At 40.3% G+C, this 24,858-nt stretch overlaps 1 protein-coding gene and 1 long non-coding RNA gene across 3 annotated transcripts; one reads left to right on the forward strand and one right to left on the reverse strand.

Moving 5' to 3' along the window:
- KLHL7 (kelch like family member 7) lies at nt 1-24,372 on the forward strand. 2 transcript variants are annotated; one of them, NM_001012857.2, is made up of 11 exons: nt 1-332; nt 3,682-3,784; nt 4,549-4,642; nt 5,739-5,863; nt 7,666-7,841; nt 10,414-10,588; nt 11,913-12,055; nt 17,325-17,565; nt 20,549-20,750; nt 21,512-21,609; nt 23,160-24,372. In NM_001012857.2, the coding sequence occupies exons 1-11, from the start codon at nt 213-215 to the stop codon at nt 23,441-23,443; spliced, it is 1,761 nt and encodes a 586-aa protein (NP_001012875.2). In that variant the 5' UTR covers nt 1-212; the 3' UTR covers nt 23,444-24,372. The 2 variants fall into 2 exon arrangements, with proteins under 2 accessions (NP_001012875.2, XP_015136927.1); XM_015281441.4 differs by having other exon boundaries at nt 162-332; nt 4,526-4,642.
- LOC124418317 lies at nt 21,867-24,800 on the reverse strand. Its single transcript, XR_006938578.1, has 2 exons — nt 23,846-24,800; nt 21,867-23,676 (listed from the first exon to the last, which is right to left on the reverse strand). It is a non-coding gene; the product is annotated as an uncharacterized LOC124418317 (long non-coding RNA).
- Between the last annotated feature and the right edge of the window lie 58 nt (nt 24,801-24,858).

Below are 24,858 nucleotides of genomic sequence, written 5' to 3' on the forward strand. Positions count from 1 at the left end.
AGCCCAGGTCCGCTTCCGCCGCGGAGAGCTTCGGTGCGGCTGGTTTGTGGCTTTGTCAGTTCAGTTGTCTGTCTGCCCGTCCGTCTGTCTGTCTGCCCGGCCGCTCGCTCGCTCCCGGCGTGGCGAGAGCCCGAGGCGGCCGCTCGTCGTCCGTCGTCGCATGCCCCCCGTGGGGGGAGGCGGCGGGCCCGCGGTGCCGGCGGTGAGGGGCCATGGCCGCCCCCGGCTCGGAGAAGAGCAGCAAGAAGAAGACGGAGAAGAAGCTCGCAGCCCGCGAGGAGGCCAAGCTGCTGGCTGGCTTTATGGGCGTCATGAACAGCATGCGCAAGCAGGTACGGCCCGGGGCGCTCGGAGCTGGGGCGGGGGGCTCCGTGCGTGGCGCCGTCGCGAGCCGCGGCTCGCGGGGTTCGGCCGCGCTTCTCCCGGTGCGAGCCTTGGACGGGGCGCCGTCCTGCCTTCAGAAACCAGCAGGCAGCGGCAGCGTTGGTTCTGCTTTGGTCCTCCCTTCGTCCCCGTCTGACGTGCCGTCACTCGTGTACGCTCGTGTACTTGTAGCGCTTCGTGCAGCTCAGCGGTGTATGAAGAACTGAGTCGGTCTCCGTGAAAACTTTGTGGAGATTTCAGGTAATGAAGTGCTAAGAGTTATGCAGAGACTGAAAGCTGCGAGGGCAGCTCTGCTGAGAAGGGCCGGGGGATCCTGATGGATGAAAAAGCTGCCCCCCCCAGCCGGCAGTGTACACACAGCCCAGAAGGCCAGCTGTATCCCGGGCTGCATCTCAAGAGAGGTGACAGCAGGGAGAGGGAGGTGATTGTCCCCTGTGCTCTGCCCTCGTGAGGCCCTATCTGGAGTGCTGCATCCAGGGGGACCTGAGTACAGGGATGTGGAGCTGTTGGAGTGGGTCTAGAGAAGGGCCATGAAGGTGATCGCAGGGTTGGAGCATCTCTCCTTTGAAGAAAGGTTGAGGAGAGCTGTGCTTCTTCTGTTTGGAGAAGGCTCTGGGGAGATCTCACTGTGACCTTTCAGTACTTAAAGGGAGTTTGTAAGCAGGAGGACCAACTTTTTATGCATGTTAATAGTGATGGGACAAGGGAACATGATTTTAAGCTAAAAGAGAGGAAATGTAGGTTAGATGTTAGGCAGAAGCTCTTTACACAGAGAGTAGTGAGGCCCTGGCACAGACTGCCCAGAGAAGCTGTGGATGCGCCATCCCTGGGGGCGTTCAAGGCTGGGATGGATGGGGTCCTGGGCAGCCTGACCTACTGTGTGGCAGCCCTGCCCACTGCAGGGGGAGGTAACTAGATGATGCTTAAGGTCCCTTTCCAACCTAAGCTATTCTATGATCTGTTGATTGATGCAGAATTTGTTTCTGTTCTGGTGGGGTGTAGCTGAGCTCACAGCTCAGCTCAAAACTGTTGAGCTCCTACCTCTGTCCTTGTTGACAAAGGAATGCTAGTTGCTGTTACACTTTGGAAGCATGTTGTCAATTAAATCTCTTGAAACATGTTTGAAAAGACAAGTGTTTATAGAAGAGACAGTTATTCTACATGGGCTGCAAGGTGTGAAATGCCCAAAAATCAAGTACACCAAGTTTTCACGCTGACTTCTATTTATAGTCCAAAATGTTTTCACTGTACACCTACCTAATACATAAGTCACGCCTACCTATGACATATTCATAGGGTTATGTAAGCTTACATAACATTTGAATCTTCTGCGATTGCGTGGGGTTCTTTGGTGGTCTTTGGTGATTTTTGGAGAGCTGTCCCACTCCACGTTTTATCTGTGTTTGAGCATAATACTTAGTCTCTTCTGATTGATTACTATTTTGAACTCATGTCTCATCTCAAAAGTGTCTTTTCTTGTTTCTTATGGCCATCTTGGGTCTCTGAAGAGAAACAGCTCATCTTGGGAAGTTTAATTACCCTAAATAAGCAGGACATCTGCAACTTAAAGTAGAGCTTCAACCTTGAGCAAAATCCCTCAGCCACACAAAAATGTCAAATAATCATCTTTTGAGACACCAAGCAGGCAGAGGAGATCCAGCCCCCAGTGTGAGAGGATCAAACCAAAGTGTTGCGCCACTTCTGGTTGTCTTCCAATTAACTACACCCCCCCAACTGGGGCGTTGGGGATGCAATTCCAGATTTTGCCTGGTACCTTTTATTTTACTTTTAGTCAGACTTCAGATGGTGGCTTTTATGCCCACTCAGCCCCATCAGTTGACTACTCTAGAAACTTTTGTGTAGTTTGAGACATTCCTGCTTCTGTTAGCTATGTGTAGGAGGAGCAGCAGCCATAGGAACGTGTTCTAGATTAGCTTGCTCCTTGTGCTGCAGGAAGCTGCTGTCATATTTGGTAAGTTGAGAACTGTGCTGTGGTTATAAAACCTCAGTGTACTATGAGTTAAAACTTTCCTGTGATGGAAACAGCAGCCTGCGTGCAGAGCGTTACCTGTTCGTTTGCATTTGGTTAACGATGTAGGAAAATGGGGCACAGCTAATTTTGAAGAGGCTGCTTGTGTGTGTGTGTGTGTGTGTGTGTGTGTGTGTGTGTGTGTGTGTGTGAACTGTGATCTGGAGTCAGCTGCCATGTGTAGGATTTTGGAGTAGGCTGTGGGCATGTTGGTACTCAGTTCTGGTGAGATACTGGGAGTACGTTCAGTGCACGGAGGACTTCTTGCTGACCTCGAAAATGAAATGGCTGTATCTCTGTGGATGTAATGAGCTTTTTGACAGCATATGCATACATCCTCTGTTGCCACTTCATAGCTGAGTGGAGATGTGCCAACAGGGAAGTAGCTGAGAATGAAGCTGGGATGGAGTTGCAAGGTGTCATCAAGTTAATGAAGCTTGGAAATGCGGGGTGACGCTTGGGTGTGTGCTTTGGTCAGTGAAGCACCAGTCATGGGTTGCATCATCAGAGTTACTGAGTGATGCAAATAGGTCCTTTTGGAAAGTTCTTTCTGAATGTTTCAGTACCGTGGTTGAAACAGAGCAGTTATATCCAGAAATGTCTCAGGGAAAGAAAGGAGAATGATGATCTGATTTGGTTGACAGGTATTTTTTCCCACATGCAGAGAGGCTTTAGGGTATCTGAGATGCTTCAAATACTGAGCTGAGGTATCAAACATGCCTTAGAAATGCAGCATGTAGTTGAAGCAGCAGTTGTGTGTTGTAGCAAAGCTGAGCCACAGAACTCTGTGATGTCTTGTACTGCTAATGTACGACACCTGTTTGGAGCCAGATGTGCTAAGAATTCCAGCTTTAAAAGATTTTCAGTGTTTTCTGATGAGTATCCTGTAAGAAGCTTAGAAAATAGATTGCCAGTTGAGTAGATAAGGATGAGAAGGATGGAATGTCAGCGTAGCCCCTGCACAATGCTGCGGAGCCTTTAGCATAGGAGGTTGTTGTAAATGCCACAGTAAAAGCTTTAATCACAGCTCATGTTATCAGTGACCAGCCTTAAGGTGCAAGGTCATGGGAAAATAGAGCTTCCTCAGTTCTTCGGGTTGTTGAGCTTTGTTGACTTTCAGACAATCTTTTTATTGCATGATATTGTTTTGGTTTATGCAGGTAAAGGAGAGCAGTGCATTTTCATAAGCAGTTTGTAGCGAAATATTGTTGGAAGTGTTTCAGGAATGCTGATCTTCTGTTTTTCCATTTGGTTTTCTTCTGATTTAGAGAACGCTATGTGATGTCATTCTTATGGTTCAGGAGAGGAGGATCCCAGCTCATCGTGTTGTGCTCGCCTCAGCAAGCCACTTTTTTAACCTGATGTTTACTAGTAAGTATTTTCAAAATTGCTTAATTTTCTGCTTTCATGGACACGTCTTGATAAACAGCTTGTCAGCCCCAGGTTCTTTTTTATGAAGCGATTAATTTCAGGGATAGGTGTAAGTGAAGATTTCCTCAGTTCTTATCCATCTTCCATTCATCTCTGTTCACCATTCCTCTTATTTTTGTTTCAAAAAATATAAGCGTTATTGCACTTTTTCTGCCTTTACACATTCAACTGCATAGCATCTATCTTACAAGTCATAGGTAAGGCATGCAGAAGTAAAATTACTGTGCTGTAAATCACATGTTAAATTCCAGAAGAAGTAAAATGTCTGCGCCTTCTGGTGATTGGCTTGTATCCATCTGTGGGTAGATTTGCAGTGCTGTGACAGCGTGGGAGCTCTGAGCTGGCTCTGCTGTTATCAGCTTGAATATGGAAATAGCCTTTGGTGGTGCAGAGCATACTTCCTATCTTTGGTCATGCTGGCTTGGCAATCTGTGTTGCAGTCCGACGGCATTTTTGACCATTCCTATTTAATGCACTTCTCAGCAAAATTGACATAATGCAAACATGTGCACACACCAGTTATTTTGGTTATCACACCATCTCCCTTCTTTCTTGACTTGCGTTTGTAAGGGAAAAGCAGCAGTCAACTGTGTGCAGTTTTTAGCAGGTTCCCAGTTTCTACAATGACTTTATTTTCTAGTTTTTAAAATGGAGACTAACTGGAGTGGCTTATTGATGTAGTTCGTCTTTTAACCTTTTTGCAGCAAATATGCTTGAATCAAAGTCCTTTGAGGTGGAGCTGAAAGATGCAGAACCTGACATTATTGAACAGCTTGTGGAGTTTGCTTATACTGCAAGGTAGTTTTGTTATTTAAAACTGACGTTTCTGCTAGAAAGCCTGCCAACTCTAAGTGATGAAATCTTAAAACAATGCTCTTATGATTCATCAGTTCTTATATTATTACAATTCTTTTCTTGTTTTAAGTCTGTTGTGACTAGACTTATATCCTCCTTCCTTTTTCCTATGCATTTCATCAGTAGGAAGTCCTATGGGCTAAAGGGAGTGCTAATTGTCTTCGGAAAGTAATTCAGAATGCTTCAGTGTTGGAGTTGAATTATATTCCCCATTGTTCTGAAATGCAGAGCCTTGTTATCAGTGTGGGCTGCTCCTTATGACCCTAGTAGCTATCTCAAATAGCTATTTCGGGGACTTACACCTTCACCCCTGGACAGTTGGAGTGGAAAGCTGCTTCACAAACTGCATTTCCCTTCTATCTCAGGCTCCCACGTGTTTGTTTTTAAATAGCACTGCAGGCGCTATAATGTTTAAACAGAGCTTGTTCAAAAGACTGGGATTCTGAACAGTGCTTTGCAACGAGCTCTTATGATGGATGGCAGACCCCTCGTCTTTGTAGTGATGGGATGAAAGCTTTTTCTCCATTTTCTGAGAGGAGTTCTGTATGCTTCATCTGTGGTGAGATGCGGCCAATGCTGGCACCCTAGCCCTGTAGGTGCCTTGCAGCCAGAATGGTTGTTCTGCTTGTGCATTCTAGGCAAATAAACTATAGCAGTTTTGATGATGAGTTTAGACAGATTTCACTGATGTGTGTTTAGGAGTGGGAGGCTGTCAGGAGAAGGCACTTTTCCTTTTCTGTTCTTGTAAAAATGGCTAACCACACAAGTCAGAGCAATAGCATGGTACTCCAGATGGCCTGTGTTAAAGGCTAATTCTTTAGAATCCTGCACTGTTTGCTCTCTGTCCTTCCTCAGTAATATACAACAAATTAAAGCAATTTGAAAAGACTGTGAAGGGAAGTTGTGTCTCAGCTGTTTGTGAGCTAAAGAAGCTTGGGGATACAGCAGGAGAATAATTTTGCCACTTATGGGTTGGTGTTTTGGCTACAACTAAGAAGGTAGTTTTAGTGATGCTAATGTTGCACCTTCTGTTTTGCAGAATTTCTGTTAACAGCAATAACGTCCAGTCTTTACTAGATGCAGCAAACCAATATCAAATTGAACCTGTGAAAAAAATGTGTGTGGACTTTTTGAAAGAGCAAGTTGATGCTTCAAATTGTCTTGGTAAGAGAAATACAGGCTAATCACTTTTTTTTTTTAACTTTTCTGTTCTTGAAAGATAGATGGTATAAAAGACAGTAACTCTTGGCTAAATCCAAATGCACGCAAAAAATAATTTTGCTCTGAATGTGAACTGTTTCCCTTTGCTACAAACAAAATAATCTGGCAGTTGTCTTGGCCAGTGTCATGGTCCACTGACTTTGCAAGGTCTCATCCCAGTTTAACAGCAGCCCGGAGCCTCTTGTTTGTTTCAGATCCTTGGCTGTTTAACAAGGTGAAGCTTTCAGTTCTTGTTACTGTTCTTGGAGACAAAATTTGACAGTCGTAGTTCATACAAAGCTAGAATATCTTCTAAAAATTACAAATAAAATGTGTTTAGGTTGCTTTTGTTTTTAGCTGCTGCTTTCTCTTTTTGAGAATGACAGTCATCTGCACCATTTTGATATCTCATATGCCCTGTAGCCTTAACGTAAACTCAGTGTTACAAAAATACAAACAGCAAGCAGAACTTGGTGCTTACTAATATTTAATGTTTTGAAGTACTTAATATTTGGTCTTTGGTGTAAGAAAATATTTAGAATTACTTACTGATGTTAGTTACCTAATTCTCCTAGTGACATCTCAATTAAGTATGTTACAAATGTTTAAATATCAACAAATGTTTTGCAGAAGATGTGAATTACAAAGATTCAACTGATGCTTCGCTGCGCTATAGCAGTGTCTCTGAAGCAACTGCTGGAAGGAGGATGTTACTTTCTAAGGAAAATGCCACTTACGCTTGCTTTGAGGCATGTTCAGTCTTCTGCAGTCTTTGTTAACTAGAAAATTAATTATATTCTTTAAGACTTGCATACTTTGTTAATTCAAATCAAAAAGGAGAAATTAAATCAAATTTTCCTGAAGATATACCTTGTGAGTTCTATGTAGACTTACAGGCAGGCTCACAGTTCATAAAAATGAATACTTGAAATAAACCATGATTTATTTTGAATCTCTTGAAATTCTGTTGTTTCTCCCTGGAAGGCCAGCTAGGTCATACTCTTGAATTTTATCACGGTAGTTAGCATTTTGCTTTGTAGGGCAGCTCACTTTAATTGCATCCTCTGGATTGAATTTGGCTGTGGGGTTGCTTCTACTCCACCTGTTGCCATCCTCCAGAGGAGGAGGAGGGGGAAGACCGTAACGTGATGGGCAAAATGTTTCTGCTGAACAGCCCTGTGCTCACCTAGTAAATAGAGGGAAGGTTGGAAACAGTACTTCTCAGCGGCAGCTTATAGCTTTATGCCAACCTTCTGCTTTTGCTGCAGTGTTAGCTTGACTTTTTTTGTGTGTGTGTTGGCCTGCAGCAGTCTTTGCTACCTACACTGAAGAGTCCAGCTCACTGTGGCTCTTAGTTGTGCTTGGTTGGTGATGTTTGCTGCATGAGCAGGTCAGGGCAGGTCATGAAACCTGGAAACATTGAGCTGTTCTGGTTAGACTTCGGTGTTACGTGGCTCAGACCTAGTTGATATACTGTTGTATTTTCCATAGTGAGGAAATAGTGCTGGAGAAATAGTACAGCAAGTGCTACAGGCCTGACTCCCCAATTTGCCCTGTAGAGCTAGGGATCGCGAGTTTGTGCTTATCGTAGTTTATCTTGAGTTGCAGATGAATTATGATAGTATCTTTTTCTTTAAGCATATCAATAAGTACTAAACTGGCATTCTAAGTATCACTGAAATTATGGTGTTACCATTCTAGTCGAATATATTAAAGGTAATTGCAGTTCAGTTTGGAAAGGTGTTTTCTTAATTTTTCTTTCACAGGTATAAGCGTGTTAGCAGAATGCTTAGACTGTCCAGAACTGAAAGCCACCGCAGATGATTTTATCCATCAGCATTTCACTGAAGTTTACAAGACAGATGAATTTCTTCAGCTTGATGTTAAGCGTGTGACACACCTCTTGAACCAAGACACACTGACTGTGAGGGCAGAAGACCAGGTGAGATCTGTTTCATTGTAAAAAAGAGCTCTTCTATTAGCTAAGAAGATTGAACTTCACAATCTTTTTTTTTAATTGAGAGAGAGTTTCAAGTGTCTCACGTCAGGTATTCCTGCACAGTGCTTGAGCTGAGGCCACACCAGTGCAGAGCAAAACAGGACAATCCCTTCCCTCAACCAGCTAGCAAGTGTATCCCTGCTTGGTCAAAACCAAATGTAAAATAAATATCCACACTTCAAGTGTGGATACAATATATGTAATATCAGCAAACTGGAAAGAAAAAGTCATAAATAATGTAAGCAGAACAGTTTCTTTTCTTGAGATATAGGGCTTCCAATTCCATGTAATGTGAGTTGAATTAAGTTTAATGTACTACAACAGTTGCTCCCAGCCTGGGGTTTAGGCACTATTAGTGGAAGTGAACTACCTCAAAGTGGGGAGCAAACTGCATTTGATGTCTCTACCTGAGTATGTGCTTGCTGTGTGTCAGCCTCTTTCAGAAGGGAGCTGCTGCTGATGGAGACGCGTATACGTAAATAAACTTAAAAAATTGAAGAACTTAGGAACAAAGTGGACCTAACACTCAAAACCAGAAGCATTGACAGTGACAGACTGATGGAAGGCCCTTATTTATGGAATAGGTACAAAAAAGCTTAGGTGAATGGAAAGTGCCTGAAGTTTCATTTATAAGCTGTGAACTGTGGTGGAGATTAGTCACAGCTGTCCCATTTTGAACACTTGATTCAGTATACCACAGCCCTGAATGTGTTTGCCAGCTTATTCTTCCTGCTGCAGGGAAATGGAGTATAGGTGTGTCTGTACTGCAGCTCAGAGCTAATTGCAAGATGGTTGTAGCTGCTGGATACCTCCTGAAGGTTCTCAGTCACATCTATACTGAAATTTTGCCTTTCTAGCTGGTTCTGGTTCTTGAGTTGGATAATTTGATTGTCAATGAATTTACACTCTTTTAAGTGCATCAGAAGGATCTTGTAATCAATGTGTATGTGCATTTAAATAGAAATGGGTGTTTTACTGAGTCTGAGGTTAAGTATTCACAGAATTAATGCATTTTCTTCAATATATCTGTTGCCTGAAAAGTAATTGATGTGATGAGGGAATAATATCAGGTGACAAGTTCAAAATTCTTACTAGGACTAGGAAGAGTTTGGGCCTCAGGTAACTTTCCCAAGGAAAGTGTTAGGAGTGTTTCATACTTTGTTATCTTGCAGTGGAATTTACACTTCAGAATTTATATTCTTGAACTTCTGTTGATAAAGTAACATGGCATACTTCAACTTGGCTAGAATTTTGGTGATAGAAATTTCAGGTAGGAGCATGGCATGATTAAAATTCCTCTTGCAAATGGGCAGCATACCAAACTAATCTTATTTCTCGGGAATACCAGTAAAAAGTTGGTGTACTTTCATTTTTGTATATTGTACATATAAAGCATACTTCCACTTAGCAGAAGCAGGAAGGGTAGCTTTCATTACTAGTTGGCCTCTTTTTCCTGTATGCTAATAGTGTTTCTGTTGGTAACTGAGAAAAGAACACTGTATCCCAACATTCTTTTGAATTTCCTTAGCTGATGGAACTCAAGCCTTAAGTTTCTTTATTCATTTTCCCTTGCTCTGTGGTCATTTCAGCTGAGAAGGTTTAGCAGTCCTTCTGGATAACTCATAATATGGAGATACTTTTAATGGCAGAACTAATGTCAGTCATTCGCTGATCTCTGTGGTCAGTTTCAGCTTCAATAAGTAGGTACTGACTGTGTTGTTACCCATAACAAAATTAGTGCTGATTCTGGAATGGCAGTGGAGTAGATAAGTGTTTGCTATGTCTGCAAGCAGCACTGAAGTGTGTTAGTACGTTGGTAATGTTGGACTTCCTTTCCATTTCTTCCCAACTCAGAGGACAATCATAAATAAAACAGGTCTCTTGGTTACCTTCCCTGTCCTGTCTGCCTTGCCCTGCCAAGAAAACCCATTATCTTTTCCTGTGAAGAGAAGATACAAAAGAAAGTTTCGGAATAGTACACTTAAGGCAGTTTGTAGTTTTAGAAAATGTTTTTTGTTTGTTTTAATGGTCTGCTAAGACACAATTTGGAACTTCCTAAGAATGGTGTAATAATACAAACAGTTTGTCAGCTTAGGACACTGTGTGAACTACAAGCTATTCCAGTGTTTATGATGAGGCATGAGCAGTGTTGTGACACTGAACGCGAAGCATAGTTGTGTTGTACGTAGTGCAGGGGTTACATGCATAGATATGAATTACAGATTCACGCTTCCTACTTGGAAAAATGTTAATCAGCAGTAGAAATTATTGGTTTAAAAAACATAGAGAGGTTTTATTTTCTGTCCATTTGTTTTAATATGCGCCTGAGCGTTGTCTTGCCTTTTTCTGGGACGTGGTGGCGTAGACAGTTTTACTGAAATCCCCACATACTGCAATTTTATTATTAGTCAACCTCCAATGGGTAGAAGAGCCTGATTGGAGCACTGATATTTTGTTTTTGCCTGAGTCTGTGGTGATGTACATTACCTTTCTCTTTCATTTTCTTCTGTTTAAGGTTTATGATGCAGCAGTCAGGTGGCTGAAGTATGATGAACCAAATCGGCAGCCATACATGGTTGACATTCTTGCTAAAGTCCGATTTCCTCTTATATCAAAGAACTTCCTAAGTAAAACAGTTCAGGCTGAACCACTTATTCAGGATAACCCAGAATGCCTTAAGATGGTGATCAGTAAGTTGACCTCTAGTTGAACTTTGATGCTCTATGTATTTTAAAAATGATGTGGAATGTAAATTTTTATAAATTACTTAAAATGCTCTGATGACACTTTCACATTACAAACACCTCTGTTCCTTCTAGAATGTTGCATTTAGTTGAAGTTGCACTAGCAGATTGTCATGAACACAACATCCATTCTTATAAGAGAAAAGAAGTGAGAATTGCTAGCAAATGATATTACAACTTCATGATATGTAATGGAATTAATTTTCTGCCGTTGAGTTGGTGTAACTGGAAATGCACCTCTGGGACAGGATGGTACCTCAGTGTCTGTTGTTGTTCAGAGGTGAATTATTAAAAGTAGTTTAAAGTTTTGAATATTATAAAGCTTCCATAAGCAAATGAGAATGTTAAACCTGAGTTGCATTGTTTTCATCTTTCACACTCTGTGACACTTGAGGCTGTAGACACTTATGTTCTTAATGTACAGATGAGAAGGGAAAACAAGCCTCCTTTTTCTTCTTTTAAGGTATCAAATTTGAAGTTTTACCACTTTATCATGTATGAAAATAAAGCTTACATGTTGATAAGTGTTCTGGAAGAATTTGTTTTTAATTTCAGTAGCAATTAGTCAGTCGGCTTCCTTTTAGTGTAGATCTAAAAATGGCATGCAGCTCTTTTCCATCAGTCAACGAGTGAGATTCAAATTAACCTGTACATTGGTAAGTATTTGCTGACCGTCAGCATCTCAGTTGCACTTCCTCATGACGTGGAATTAGGTGCACTGCTGAAAAAATAAGGGCTTTCGTTTTAATGACCTGTGAGATCAGTAATATTCTTGCATCTCTTGGAATGTCTCTTAAAGGAAAAAAAGAAAGCTTATTTTCTTAAAGCAATTGTAACTCATATTTTGCATTGTCAAGTTATGAACTACAGTGGGAATTTTTTCCTAAGACGCAGGGTGCTCGAGATGCTTTCCTTTTGGACTCCCAGTTTTGCCAGTATTATTTTTCATAAGTCATGCTTCCTTTTGCCAGTTTCAGTATGGCAGACATGGTTGTATGGTGTTATTGGCTAAATGAGCTGATTGATAAATTGGAATCTGACACGAGTCCATATCCATGTCCTGTTTTCACACAGAGTAGGGAATTTGAAATGAGATGTAAGTCTGGGGATGTATTCTGCCACACTCACATGCACATTCTTTCAGTTAAGAATGAAAACAAAGCTGTACTGTAGAAACTTGAGTCCCTGCTTTTTTTTTCCCTTCCCTAGCTCTGAAACGTTCCCTTCTTTGTGAGCTAGGCTGGGTCTGCAACAGTTGTCTTCCTTCCAGGTGGGATGCGATACCATCTCCTTTCCCCAGAAGACAGAGAAGAGCTAGTGGAAGGTACGCGACCAAGAAGGAAGAAACATGATTATCGCATTGCTTTGTTTGGAGGCTCACAGCCCCAGTCCTGCAGATATTTTAATCCAAAGGTAATCGTTACCTCAGAATGCATTAAGATTCACTGTTTGTAAGCTCATGTGTTTTACATTTGCTGGTGGTAGTAACTAAAGCATAATGGTCTGCAGAATGGAATGGGAAGGATGAATTATTCTCTGTCTCTTGAGTGTACAGTTGGAAGATGTAGCTAATTAGGTGCTTTTAAATCTGTGCTCCTAGATGTAATACTTGATTTTGAATAGAATGATTGTGCTTGTCTGTTGCTAGTGTTAGATACAGGGTTCTGAAATGCCTTTGAGCCAGAATTTATTGATATGTGCATCCCATAGCTGGAAATAAATAAAAGGTTACAGAAATACCAAGCAGTCAATTTGGAATATATAAATCAATATGCATGTGCTTGCACTTACTGCTTTGAGTTAGTCTCTGAGCACATTTCTTCTTAGTATAACTTAAAAGATTGACTTTTGTGATAGTGTAGAACCTGTTTTAGAGTACAAGGGGTTTTGGTACTTTTATTAAATATGTAAATGTTTCTAAATCCAATGGTTCACAATTCTATTAGTTAAGAATATGTAAGAAGGAGAATTGGGAGCCAAGTGCCCCAGAAGTGGGGGAAAAAGTGAATTTCTACAAAAACCTTAGAGATGACCAATTTAGATCAGTCAAGCTTTGCCTGGAATTTGTTTTTCTGAAAGAAATCAAGCCACAGGAATTGTGTTTATTTCAGCTATGCAGACTAAGTGGTCTAGAAACATCAGCTACTTGCAGAAGGATTGTTCATATGCTGTTTTACCAGACAACATTTGAAATAATACAGAAATTTCTATTCAAATATCAGTGTTGCTCTGATAAGTTCTGAAATTCTATGCATCATATATTTTGGTACAGAAATTGGTTTTTTTCCAACTCAGCACATTTAACGCCCGTTACAATTTCAGACAGCTAAGTAGTTTAGTGTGCTATCTGTGTGAACTGTATTGTCAGCGTGAGCCCTGTCAGATCTAATTCAGGACAAATGAGCCCTTGGGATGTTTTTTTGAACTCATCTGATACAAATTTGCATTCCTGTATGTAAAATAGAATCAAAGCCACCTTTTCTGAGCTCTGATCAAGTTTGAAAAAAGTTGCCAGATTTGCTAAGTTAGAGACATTTAATTTGTATTTTAATTGAGAATTCCAAATTCCGAAGTGTTGTCCATCTTCCTCCTCCTTATTTAAGTAAGAAATATAAATAGTGCCCCAGCTGAGGGTGGGAGGAACTGAGAAGATTTTTTTTTCCTGTGGTGAAGCAGTAAATTCTTTCCAACATCTAAGCTGGGGAAGTCTTTGATCGGGACATTCATCATCTTCAAATGGTTATTTGGTTTTGGCATTTTAACAGGTTGTAATCCACCCAACGTGCTCTGACCTTTCTCCTAGAAGAAAATTAGTTTGATGTTTCTTCCTCTTGATCTACAGTAACTTATGTTGGAACAAAGCTATTTTAAGGCAGGGTGGAAACTAGCTTTGAGGCCTTCTGTCCTACTTATTAGCTGGCAAGGGTATTATCAGCATAGATAATACTGGTCTCTTTGCCAACCTAACTGGCACATCAAATTCCATAAATACTTAATGTCAGTGGTGGTCAGAACTCAGGAGGTTGGAGTAGTGGCTTAGTGGCTTCATCACTCTTTATGTATTAATATAAAATCTTGCAGTTGACTTGTGGGTTTTTTTGTTGGTTTTTTTTTTTGAGGTTTTAATTGTGTTTGAAAAATAATAGGGTTTGTCCTTTTTTTTTTTTTTTTTTGAAAACTTGGAAAAATAATAAACTCAAGGCACGCTGTGTGGGAGCAAGAGGCAAAGTCAGCTGAAAGTTATATGTAGTTATGGGATATTCAGTCATCAGGACTATAATATTACAGAGATCTGGTTTGTGGACAAAGTCATACCTGCATAAGGCTGCATAAAGCATAGGATTAAGGTCTTTTTTTTTTTTTCCTTGGACTGTTTGCCCAGAAAAAAAAATTTAAAAAAAGATTGAATTTGAAGGGAATTTTTCAGGATTTTCGCTTGATGGAACTTTATGGCCTTACATGTGGATTAAGCAGGGAGCTGGGGATGGGCAGGGAAGGAGAAGGAAAGGAGTAAGTGATTCTAATAAGCACTATCTTCATTGAATGCTATTTCTAGTGCTTATATGCTTCTTGAGTGTTCTTAGCTAGTCTGTCTTGTCGTCTTCAGTCACTCTTACTTATTTTATTTACAGCTCTTAAGTTACTTAAACATATTTTTCTGGATATTTGAGCATTTCAGTTTGATCTTCAACTATGACGGTAGCTTAAATGCCACAAACCAAGGATCCAGAACCCCTGCTGGATTAATATCATGTGCATGTAAAATAAGAAGTGTGGAATGTAAGGCTCTACATCACAAGTTTGGCTCGCTTTAATTAGTCTCGTCAAAAGATAATGGGACTGTCACAGTGCCAAAAATCAAGGTTATGTATGTACTTCTGCAAGGTTAGGACCTTAGGAAAGAATTGAGGTGTTTTTGTCTGCTGAGCTGACTGAATATTGACCTGATCCTTTATTTTTGATTTTAGTTAAATTCAGTAATCTAATATATCAGATGAAGAGGTGGTTCGAGATGCACTTAGACTATTTCTCCTGAAAATATTGTCTTGACTGAGTGATATAAGTTTCAGTAATTCTCATGCTGACTAGTGCAAAAATTATTTTCAGTAAGATTGCTTTGCACACAAAGTCAATCTCTGACGTTGATCTTCATTTCCTTCTTTGTCAAAAAGGGTTTTTTAAACAAGAATGGATTGAATAGACTGTGTTATTTGTCAATGTTTAACAGTATTACTTTGTCTATATTTGTTGTCCTTGTTGTGCTGTATCTGATACTTCTGTTGATGCATGTACTTCAAGAGAGCAAAGTGATGGAACAGATGCAGTCTGGGGCATAAAACTCCAATGGAGCAATCTGGCACTATTTTGAGTAGACATGTTTGGTTTTAGAACCATATAAAAAGCCTGAGATGACCTTTTCATGGTGTTGGGAAGCGTTTCCTTGTTCTGTGAAAAATTCAACATTACAAACAGAAAAGGTTGGGTTTTTTTTCCCAGATTGGAAATAAAATATATATTTTTTGAATTCTTACTTGAAATTTGTACATGACTTCATGGGATTTTGAGGCAGGAATATACTTTTTGAGAAGTAGCTGGTAGTGTTAACTCTTTAACAATACAAAATCCATCAATGGAAATATAGCAGGTGCCTGGCATTGCTATAAGAGAATCAGCATGCCTCTTAAGAGGAGATAAGGAGCTGTCGATACTAGGCTATTAATAGCAAGGTTGTCCATAGTAGATGTGTCTGCTATTCTTCAGAGTATCAACTGAAATTGAGGAAAACATTTTAATATCAGACCGAGCTACTCTTTCAAGTTGCCTGTAACTACATGAGGAGTTGTTGTCAAGGGGTCTTGCAGCTGACAACAGTTCAGATCATTGCAAGTTAAATTCATGAAAGTTGTGTTTTCGTTTGGTTTTGCCTTAAAAAATAATAATAATAATAATAATAGCCTTTCAAAAACTATTTAATGCAGCTTTTGCCTCTGGTGTCCTTACACGAGCAATTGTGGAGAGCCAAGGTCAGCAGGCAAAGTGTCACCATATGTCTTGTTCTTTCTTTCCTCGTAATGGCCCTCTTCCCAAAATGAGGCTTGCCACTGCCCAGAGTTGTGTGGATCTTGACTGGGGCAGAAGGCAACTGTTCTTAAATGCATAAGTCATGTTGAAATGAATTCTGTGTGGTGCAGACCAACACTGAAGAGCGTTCCAAGAGAAGGACCTGAAGTGCCTTGTGCTGGAAAAGGCGGGTTCTGCTGAGTATGCTCAGGTTATGGGAGAGTCTGTGGTTCTTTGTTTGATAAAGGTGTGGATGAAAGGGTAGTTACGAACTGAAGCCACAGAAGTGGGTCAGATTGCAGCCCTTACGACAGTAAGGGAAAACAACAGGGTTGTCTTTTTTTTGGTAAAAATGCTGGAAATTTGAGCCAGAAAATATGATGATCTTGCACAAAGCACTGAGACGTTTTTCTTAAGATTTATGCAGCTATTTATTTTGCCATGCTGTAGTATGGCTTTCCTTTCTAGGATGCCCCAGGACGCGTTTCTCATCATAAAGGGCCACATGCACCTGCCAGCTCTTCTTGCTAAGGGGGATGCTACAGGAAAAGATTGTAAGATGTTTTGGACTATAACATGCTCTGCCTCTTTCTTTGAACCCCCATGTAGAAGTCGCTGTTCTTCCTCATTGACCAAGGTGTTTGAAGTATGTCCTTGCCAAGAAAATGTAATCTTGTAATGTCTTGTGTGATTCATTACAATGAAGGTCATGCAGCTGGTTTAGCTAGACCATCTTGAGGTGACAGATAACAGTTAAGGTCCCAAAGTTTCCTGTTCAGCGTAAGATAAAAGCTATGCTTATGATGGCATGGAATATGTGAGATGCAATTATTCAAGAAGTGTTCCTTGTGCTGTATGCTATCCTGGTCTGCCATCAGTTGCTGAGTTTGGTGTTTTTAAGGCTTTGGGTAGCATTAATGCCTATATTTGATACTTGCTGGTTTTGCCAACCCATGCAAAAGCAGTTTCTAGGCAACATGACTGCCAGTATTTGTGATAAAGCATTACACCATTTCTCATGCTATCAACTGTGGATAGCTATAGATCACTTGTGTTTTGCAAATCCTGTAAATAAGCTTCTAGTTGTCATGGTAATAAAGTATGTACTGGAGCTTTTCAACTGAGTTGCTTGTCAATTGGGATATTATCTTCTTTTTCCATCGCCTTTGTTTGGTTTAACTTTCTGTATTTGTTTTCCTTAGAGAGAAAGAATTTCTTAGTATATGTAAGATGTTTTTTTCCATTTCTATAAAAGAAAAAGCAATTCTGCTTCATTGATTACATGCATTGTTTCTGACTTGGTAGCAGCAGGACATCAATTCCGTCGAGGGGAAAAAAAGACCTGTTTTTCAGGGAAGCTGTACTGGGTGTACAGAGGGAATGAGGAAATAGAAATTGATTATGTCGTGGTTCATTGCAGCTAACTATGTCTGTGTTTAAGTGAATTTTTCAAGAGTACGCCTGAGGAGTGTTCTTCAATAAACAGTGTTCATGTTTGTTTTGAAAAGGAAATTTAAAACTGACCGTATCTAGATCTCTATGAAAAGCTCTGTTTGAAAAACACTCGCTGTGCAGGTAAGTGTTACAATCTATTAGACATTACCTGTTCTTTGTAATGCAGGATTACAGCTGGACAGACATCCGATGTCCCTTTGAAAAGCGCAGGGATGCAGCTTGTGTCTTCTGGGACAACGTAGTTTATATTTTGGGTGGTTCCCAGCTCTTCCCTATAAAGCGAATGGACTGCTACAATGTGGTGAAGGATAGCTGGTATTCCAAGCTAGGACCTCCAACACCTCGAGATAGCCTTGCAGCCTGTGCTGCTGAGGGCAAAATTTATACATCTGGTGGTTCAGAAGTGGGTAAGACACTAAAAATCTTTAAAAACAAACCCCCAAAAAGCACAAACAAAGATACCTGGAAAATGTTCTGTTCTGTTGTGTTGTTTTTGTTTTTTTTTTTTTGCATGACTGTTGAAAAGAAACTGCACGTTGCCGTGTTAGCCTCATGAGTTAATTTTCCCATATTTAGAATTTTCTTCTCCCTGAAATCCAACAACCTATTTCTGTTGTGTTCTGTTTCTGATTGAAATTGTGTTGTTCACGTTAGGAGTTGACTAGGGACAAGCAAATACAGTTTGAAAGTCTCACTCTGCTGTTAGTTTACTTAACACATTCACAGATCTCAGCGTGGTTTAAAATTTCATGACATATGGCCAGAATAGCTGCATTGTGGTATTCATTGTGTATGCTGAGCCTGATGAGGTTTCTTTTATTTTCAACAACAAAAAAAAGGGATGATAAAAAGCTTTGTAATTGACTGGTTTTGTTGGTGAAATCACACCTGTCCCTGTAAACTGACCTGTTTCTGTCAAGTGACAGAAGTTATCTTCTGTTAATTATTCTGATGGTTTGCTTCAGTAAGTGGGAATTTAGATGTCATTTACTCATTGTAGTTGAAGAAAGACCATTGAGTTCCCCCCGCCCCAGGAAAAATTCCGTAATGAAACACATTGCTACAGTACAGCTTTTGTTAATTTTTGTCTAAAATACTCAACTTGAGCAAACCAGAAGTAGAAATGTAAGTATGCTATGCTATATCCATAGAAACAGAGGTTAAAGGAAAAAAAAAAAAAGCAAGTTCTATCCCCTCCAAAAAACCACAACTAAACAACGACAAAAACCACTATGCCTAGAGATAAATTTTTCAGTAGATCCTCTTGAGTTCTGTCTCACTGCAAAGGGATGTGAAGAGAAAAAAAGGGTCATAATCAGTGCCTAAAATTGATAAGTCGCTCAATAGAAAGCTGTGACATTTAGGTCATGTTATCTGACTTCGAATATGTTTTAAGAGGTCTGATGTGGGAGCAGATAGTTTGTAGCTGCCACCTAGTGTGGTAAATGTGACATAACACTTCTCCCATTATTTGCAACAGGTTAAGGCTTGGAATGCTACAAAACTACAAAATCTTTTAAATCTTCCCAGTTTCCCTACATGCCAGATCATGAGGAATTGTGATCCAGACTTTCATTGGATAGTTTATTTTCTAATACATTTTAATTAGTTACAATTCCATTACAATGTTATTAACTTTGGAGTTTTTTCTGGTTTACACTTGCTCTACTGCACCGTTTCACTGTGTTTTCCATAAATATTTAAAGACAGAATAGTAAAATCTAAAAATTAGTAACAGGTTATTTTGCAAGTGTATTTTTTCTTTGGAATCCAGTGAATACTGCTTGTCTTCTAGAAAAGTCCATCTATACTGATTCTCCTACTTTTCTAAATTGGAGCAAACAATTTTGTGAAACTATTAATTTAAAAGCGCTGTAATTCACAGAATCATGGAACCATAGAATCATAGAATGGCCTGGGTTGAAAAGGACCACAATGACCATGTAGTTTCAACCCCTCTGCTATGTGCAGGGTTGCCAACCACCAGACCAGGCTGCCCAGAGCCACATCCAGCCTGGCCTTGAATGCCTCCAGGGATGGGGCATCCACAACCTCCTTGGGCAACCTGTTCCAGTGCGTCACCACCCTCTGTGTGAAAAACTTCCTCCTAAATTTGTTTAGTTGTATATAAGTCTAAAAATAGCATATTTATTGCATTGATCGAAGAGTCTGTAAAACTACTGTGCCAATCCACTTAGTCAACAGGGTTGGTTTCCTCATTTAGAGTTGATGGGAGTACTGTTTTATTTGCAGTAGTTAACAGAAATTGAGTGCCAAACATACCAAATTCTTTCAGTATAATCAGGTGTAGGACAAATATTTAACATTATCCTCACAGTGTACTGAAACAGCAGCTTTCCACTTCTCTAAAAAGACATTAAAGACAACTCTACTGTATTTCCTCTGTATATGAATTTGTACAGCTTCCAAGCAATAAGGATGTGTGTGTATATCAAGGAAAAAATATGGCTCACTCCACAGTTCTTATTGATGTTGAGAACTGTGGCAGGAGTAAGCAAACGTGGTTCACAGAAATCTACTCCTGTATTTCTGAGCCTGGAAAAGTAGTGCTGTTCCGTGTGATTTGTCAGCTCAGTTCCCCAGCTGGCAGTGAGTGCAGTAACACACCCAGCTCTTCTCTGAGAAAGCCATGCCCAGTCTACTCTGCTTTAAGTATGGCTGGTTATTTAAGGGCAAGTCTTGATGCTCCCACTTATCTTCATTAGAAAAGTTGCTTTTGATTTCAGTAATAGTTTATTGGTCCATGAGAGGGGAAAACACAGACCTCAAACTTTTGAGAAAATAGAAAATATCTGCCAGTAGCCAGGAAGAAAGTAAAATGGTGAAACTTAGCTGTTCTATGGCTGCTAATAATTCAGGAATATGTTGCAACATAATTTAGCTGTCTAATCCGAAAAGCACCAAATATTCTGGGAGTAGCATGAGTCACTTTGCTTAGAGAAAGACTCAGGTGAATCTGTTAGGTTTACAAAATAGGTGCCATGTTCCCTGTGTTTCTAAGTACTGAGTAACATGAAACGATGGAAATCTGATCTGTATTTAATATACAACTTTGTTCACTTCTTCTACCCCCAGCACCCCCTGCCCCTCCCCAAACAAATCTGTACCATTTGTATTTGTTTTCAAACACAAACAGCAGTTTTATAAACTCACATGTTTTGGAACAAAAGAGTCAAGAAAAGAATTTCAAGTGTGTGCTTTTTGAGTAGTTCCATATTTCAAGTTGGTTAGCTCTGTTTTTAGAGGTGGGAAAGCAGCTTTCCCTTTTCAACCAACTAAGCACCAATTTGATAATTGCTGTGAGTCTCTTCTCTTGGAGGACAGCCATCAAAATTAATGCCACTTTGGTGGGTTTCTTATTTCTTTAAGGAAATTCTGCACTGTATTTGTTTGAATGCTACGATACGAGAACAGAAAGCTGGCATACAAAGCCCAGCATGCTGACTCAACGCTGCAGTCACGGAATGGTAGAGGCGAATGGTCTCATTTATGTGTGTGGAGGGAGCCTGGGAAACAATGTTTCCGGAAGAGTACTAAATTCCTGTGAAGTTTATGATCCGGCCACAGAAACGTAAGTGTTGTGTCAACTCTGAGTATTTTTGGTCACTTTTGCTCACCCTGCAAGTACATGAAATGTAAATGAATAGGAAGAATTGGGCCCCTCACTACAAGATAGACATTGAGGCCTGCGAGCGTGTCCACAGAAGGGCAGTGGAGCTGGTGAAGGGGTCTGGAGCTCAGTTCTTAAGTGGCTGAGGGAACGGGGACTGTTCAGTCTGGAGAAGAGACTCAAGGGAGAGCTTATGCTCTCTCTGACTACCTGAAGGGAGGTTGTGGTGAGGTGGGGGTTGGTCTCTTCTCCCAGTTATCTCATGGTGGGATGAAAGGTAATGGCTTCAAGTTGCCAAGGGGAGGTTCAGGTTGGTTTTTTGGAAAACTTTCTTCTCAGAAAGAGTGGTGATGCACCGGGGGTAATGCCCAGGGGGGGTAGTGGAGTCACCATCCCTGGAGGTGTTGGAGAACCATGTAGGTGAAGACATGGTCAGTAGGGATGGGTTGGGGTTGGACTGGATATCCTAGTGGTCTTTTCTGACCTTAATGATTCAGCGGTTCTATGAATTGTATGTCATTAAGGTATTTTCCTGAATTAAGCAGTAATCTATCAGCTATTTGTAGTTTCACTTAAAAAGTCAATTTTATCCAGCAGCTTTCTTTCATATTTCTCTTTCCTATCTCCAGGATTTATTTAATATGTATTTTTTTTTAAGAAATGAAACAGTGAATTCTCCTGTGATTTTGTTTGTTTGTTTGTTTGTTTGTTTGCTTCTTCAGATGGACTGAGCTGTGTCCAATGATTGAAGCCAGGAAGAATCATGGACTGGTGTTTGTAAAGGACAAAATATTTGCTGTGGGCGGACAGAATGGCTTAGGTACTCCAGTTCTTTTAATTCTCTAGCTGGACACTCAAACTTTTGTTGGGGCCTTTTGTTGCCTTTACCAAAATTTAATTCTACTTTATTCAGCTGGAAAAACTTTGAGCAGTACTATAAAACATGTTCTATTGCTGATGTTGTTGCATTCCTTCATTCACCTCCATACTTCATTATGTTTTCCAGTCTCCTAGTACTGTAAAATTCAGAAATGCATCTGTACTAATATAGCCAAGTCAAATATCTTAACAAAAGGCAATCTTTTAGTTGGTTTATTTGCTTTAAGTCTTTCATTGTATATTTCAAGAGACTTTGTCATTCCACTGAACAAAACAGTCTGAAGATTCAAAGCTAGTCTGCTATTTTCAAGAGGTGAAAAACAGAATTTTCTTGACTGCCCTAGTTAATGAAATGTGACTTACTGTCATGGTCTGTCTCTTTATCTGTAAAACTAGAATGATAGTTGATTTCCCAGGAGAGTTGAATTTCAATTTTAATTACATAGGGTTTCTGAAGCGCTTTTGAAAATGAAAGTTCTCATCTATGGGGTTTAATAATTACTATTTATGGTAACTAGAATATCTAAATTCACATTAATTCTGTTCTAGAATATAGCTTGTATTTTAATTAGTTACTAAGACTATTCCAGTATGATTGACTCCTATTCAAAAATATCAGTATGTATGATTTTTCTGTGCACTTGATCAAACAGTTACAGCCAGAGCTGTCACTTTGCAAGGTTTTAGTGTATTTGCTGACCGTGTGCTGCTGAACTAATAAGTAAAATATTCTTTTGCTGTTTGCATTCTGCAACTTCACTGATTAATTGTTCTTAATATAATATAATGGCAAAGATTTATGTCTGGAATGAAATATCATCTGTGATTATAGAAGTTAATCTCTCAGATCTAATAATTCAGGACTGGAAGGGAAAACTTGCCTGTGCCTCGTAGTCATTTATTTTTAAATAAGAATAATAAGATATTTGTAGATATTGTGAAGTGTGATTGCCAGCCTGTTTCTTAAAGAAGAAAATCTTACATACTTCACATAACATACTTTCCTTAATAACTTTTGAAACTGTCGGCCCTTGAAAAGTGACTTAGGTTTTTATGATATAAACATATTTGAAGTTTAATGGAGATCCTTCATCAGTAAGCGACCTACTTAGGTAAAGGTATGCTGATAATCCAACTAGAATTAAATGGCCTTACTGGAGATAATTTTTAGGTGGATTCCTAACTTTAGGTTACTACCCAAAATCCATGAGAAATCAGGCACTGTTGTGTTTGTGGAGCAACTCGTTAGAACCTTTACAATGTGAAACTTGTAGGAGTGCATCTCATTTTCAGTCTTGCCTTCTGTTTCTGTATTTAAAGAGTGAGTAACTGCTAGTTTAGAAAATTGTGGCCTTTCCTCTGAAATATTCTGTCTGTTACATATTTTAATGTAAACTCTGAAAATGACTAAGTTTTAAGTAGCATTCTGTACTCAAGTTCATCCTAGACAGTATACTGTAGTAAGCAGTTCTCTATTTCATTGCTTTTTAGGTGGCCTTGATAATGTAGAATATTACGATATCAAGATGAATGAATGGAAGATGGTGTCTCCAATGCCATGGAAAGGTGTAACAGTGAAGTGTGCTGCTGTGGGATCCATAGTTTATGTCCTGGCCGGTTTTCAGGGTGTTGGTCGATTAGGGCACATTCTTGAGTATAATACTGAAACAGACAAGTGGATAGCCAACTCCAAAGTCCGTGCTTTCCCAGTGACAAGTTGTTTAATCTGTGTTGTAGACACCTGTGGTGCAAATGAAGAAACTTTAGAGACCTGAAGACCAGTAGAATATGCAGAGAAATTCTTCAAGGACTTGGGGGAAGATGGCCATTGGTACTTTGCTTCCATGTTTTACTGAATCTTGTTATACCAAGTAATAGGAAAAACTGAAATGCAGTCTTATTGTATAACATGGATTTTTGTGATGCCCATTTTATTGTCTGTTTTGAGATGGGGATGTGTTTTGAGAATTCACGTCACATCTTCCTTTAAAAGGACTCTGTGTGCAGCCTTGTCAAAAAAAAAATAGACCCAACCCAGTTATTCAGAAGAACTCAAACCATTTGATAAAGATAACATCTGTGGTTAAATGACACCCAAACGTATTTCGTCATTTGATAAAAGTGAGTAAACATAGCTTGCATCATTAGGAACACAAACTTTTCTCATTTATACGTACCTGCAAAAATCTCATTTGGATGCCATGAAGATTTTGCTCAGGAAAGACCAAGAAGAGCTGTTTGATTCCAATAGTGATAGCATATACAGCTCTCTAGGCTACAATAGCTGTCTTATGCCAGTGATTTTCATCTGCCATCTGGGTGACTGCAGATTGAATTTCAAGCCAGACAGACCATATATATATATATATATACACATACATACAGATCTGAGGAATACTTGGCTTAATATCATCTTTGGCATTTTGGAAAGCTTTCACAAAAAGACTTTTTCTTAGTAGATGGAGGTGGGTGGGGAAGGTCTGCAGTAACTGCAGACTGTATAAGCAGGTTAGGAACTTGGGGTTACTTTTCAGTACACCCACCCAGGCAAACGTCTGGATGTACTGGGGATGCCAAACTATTAGCAAAGATGGGAATAAGAATAGGAAAGCAAAGTCAGTACCAGAAACATACTGATTTTTCTTCTTGAAAATGACTGTTTTTAAAGTGGCATGAACCAAGTCATTAAAGTTATTTTATAGAAGTCGTCTGAAGTTGCACCTGATTATTACTCTGGCTGTCGGACTGTAAAAGTTTCCAGCGAGCACGATATTAAATGTGACGCCAGTCCTCCTTCAGCCTGTCGGGCTCTACCGGCGGCAGTGCTGCGTACGTTTCCTCAGGGGGAAGGGGCGCTGCGCCCGCCCGCTGCCGCCCCTTCCCGCCAAGCCGTCCTGCTGATGCGCGCCGCCCGGGAGCGCTGCTCCTTTTCTCCTCGACTTACGGCTTACTGTGGCCTGCGCCGCGTTGAAATCGGTACCTGAACTACGGGGCCGTATGGCAGGTTTTCTTCTGTTCCTTCCTTCGGAGATGAGTACCGGCGAAGCTGAACCTCGGCCCAGGATAGGAGCGCCTACGTCGAAGGCGGCTACCCGCAGCGACCGGCACCGGCTCAGCGGCGGCCGCCCCCCCGCAGGCGGAGCCGCGCGGCGCTCAGGGGGCGGGGCGGGGCGGGGCCATGCGCGTGGGT

Source organism: Gallus gallus, chromosome 2, assembly GCF_016699485.2.
Source record: "Gallus gallus isolate bGalGal1 chromosome 2, bGalGal1.mat.broiler.GRCg7b, whole genome shotgun sequence".
Taxonomy (NCBI): Eukaryota; Metazoa; Chordata; class Aves; order Galliformes; family Phasianidae; genus Gallus; species Gallus gallus.

Excerpts from the sequence above, each read along its gene's own strand:
- KLHL7 (NM_001012857.2), top strand. The coding sequence starts at position 213 with ATGGCCGCCCCCGGCTCGGAGAAGAGCAGCAAGAAGAAGACGGAGAAG. Across the intron at positions 3,785-4,548 it reads TTTTAACCTGATGTTTACTA|CAAATATGCTTGAATCAAAG; the intron begins GTAAGTATTTTC and ends ACCTTTTTGCAG. Across the intron at positions 5,864-7,665 it reads TGATGCTTCAAATTGTCTTG|GTATAAGCGTGTTAGCAGAA; the intron begins GTAAGAGAAATA and ends TTTCTTTCACAG.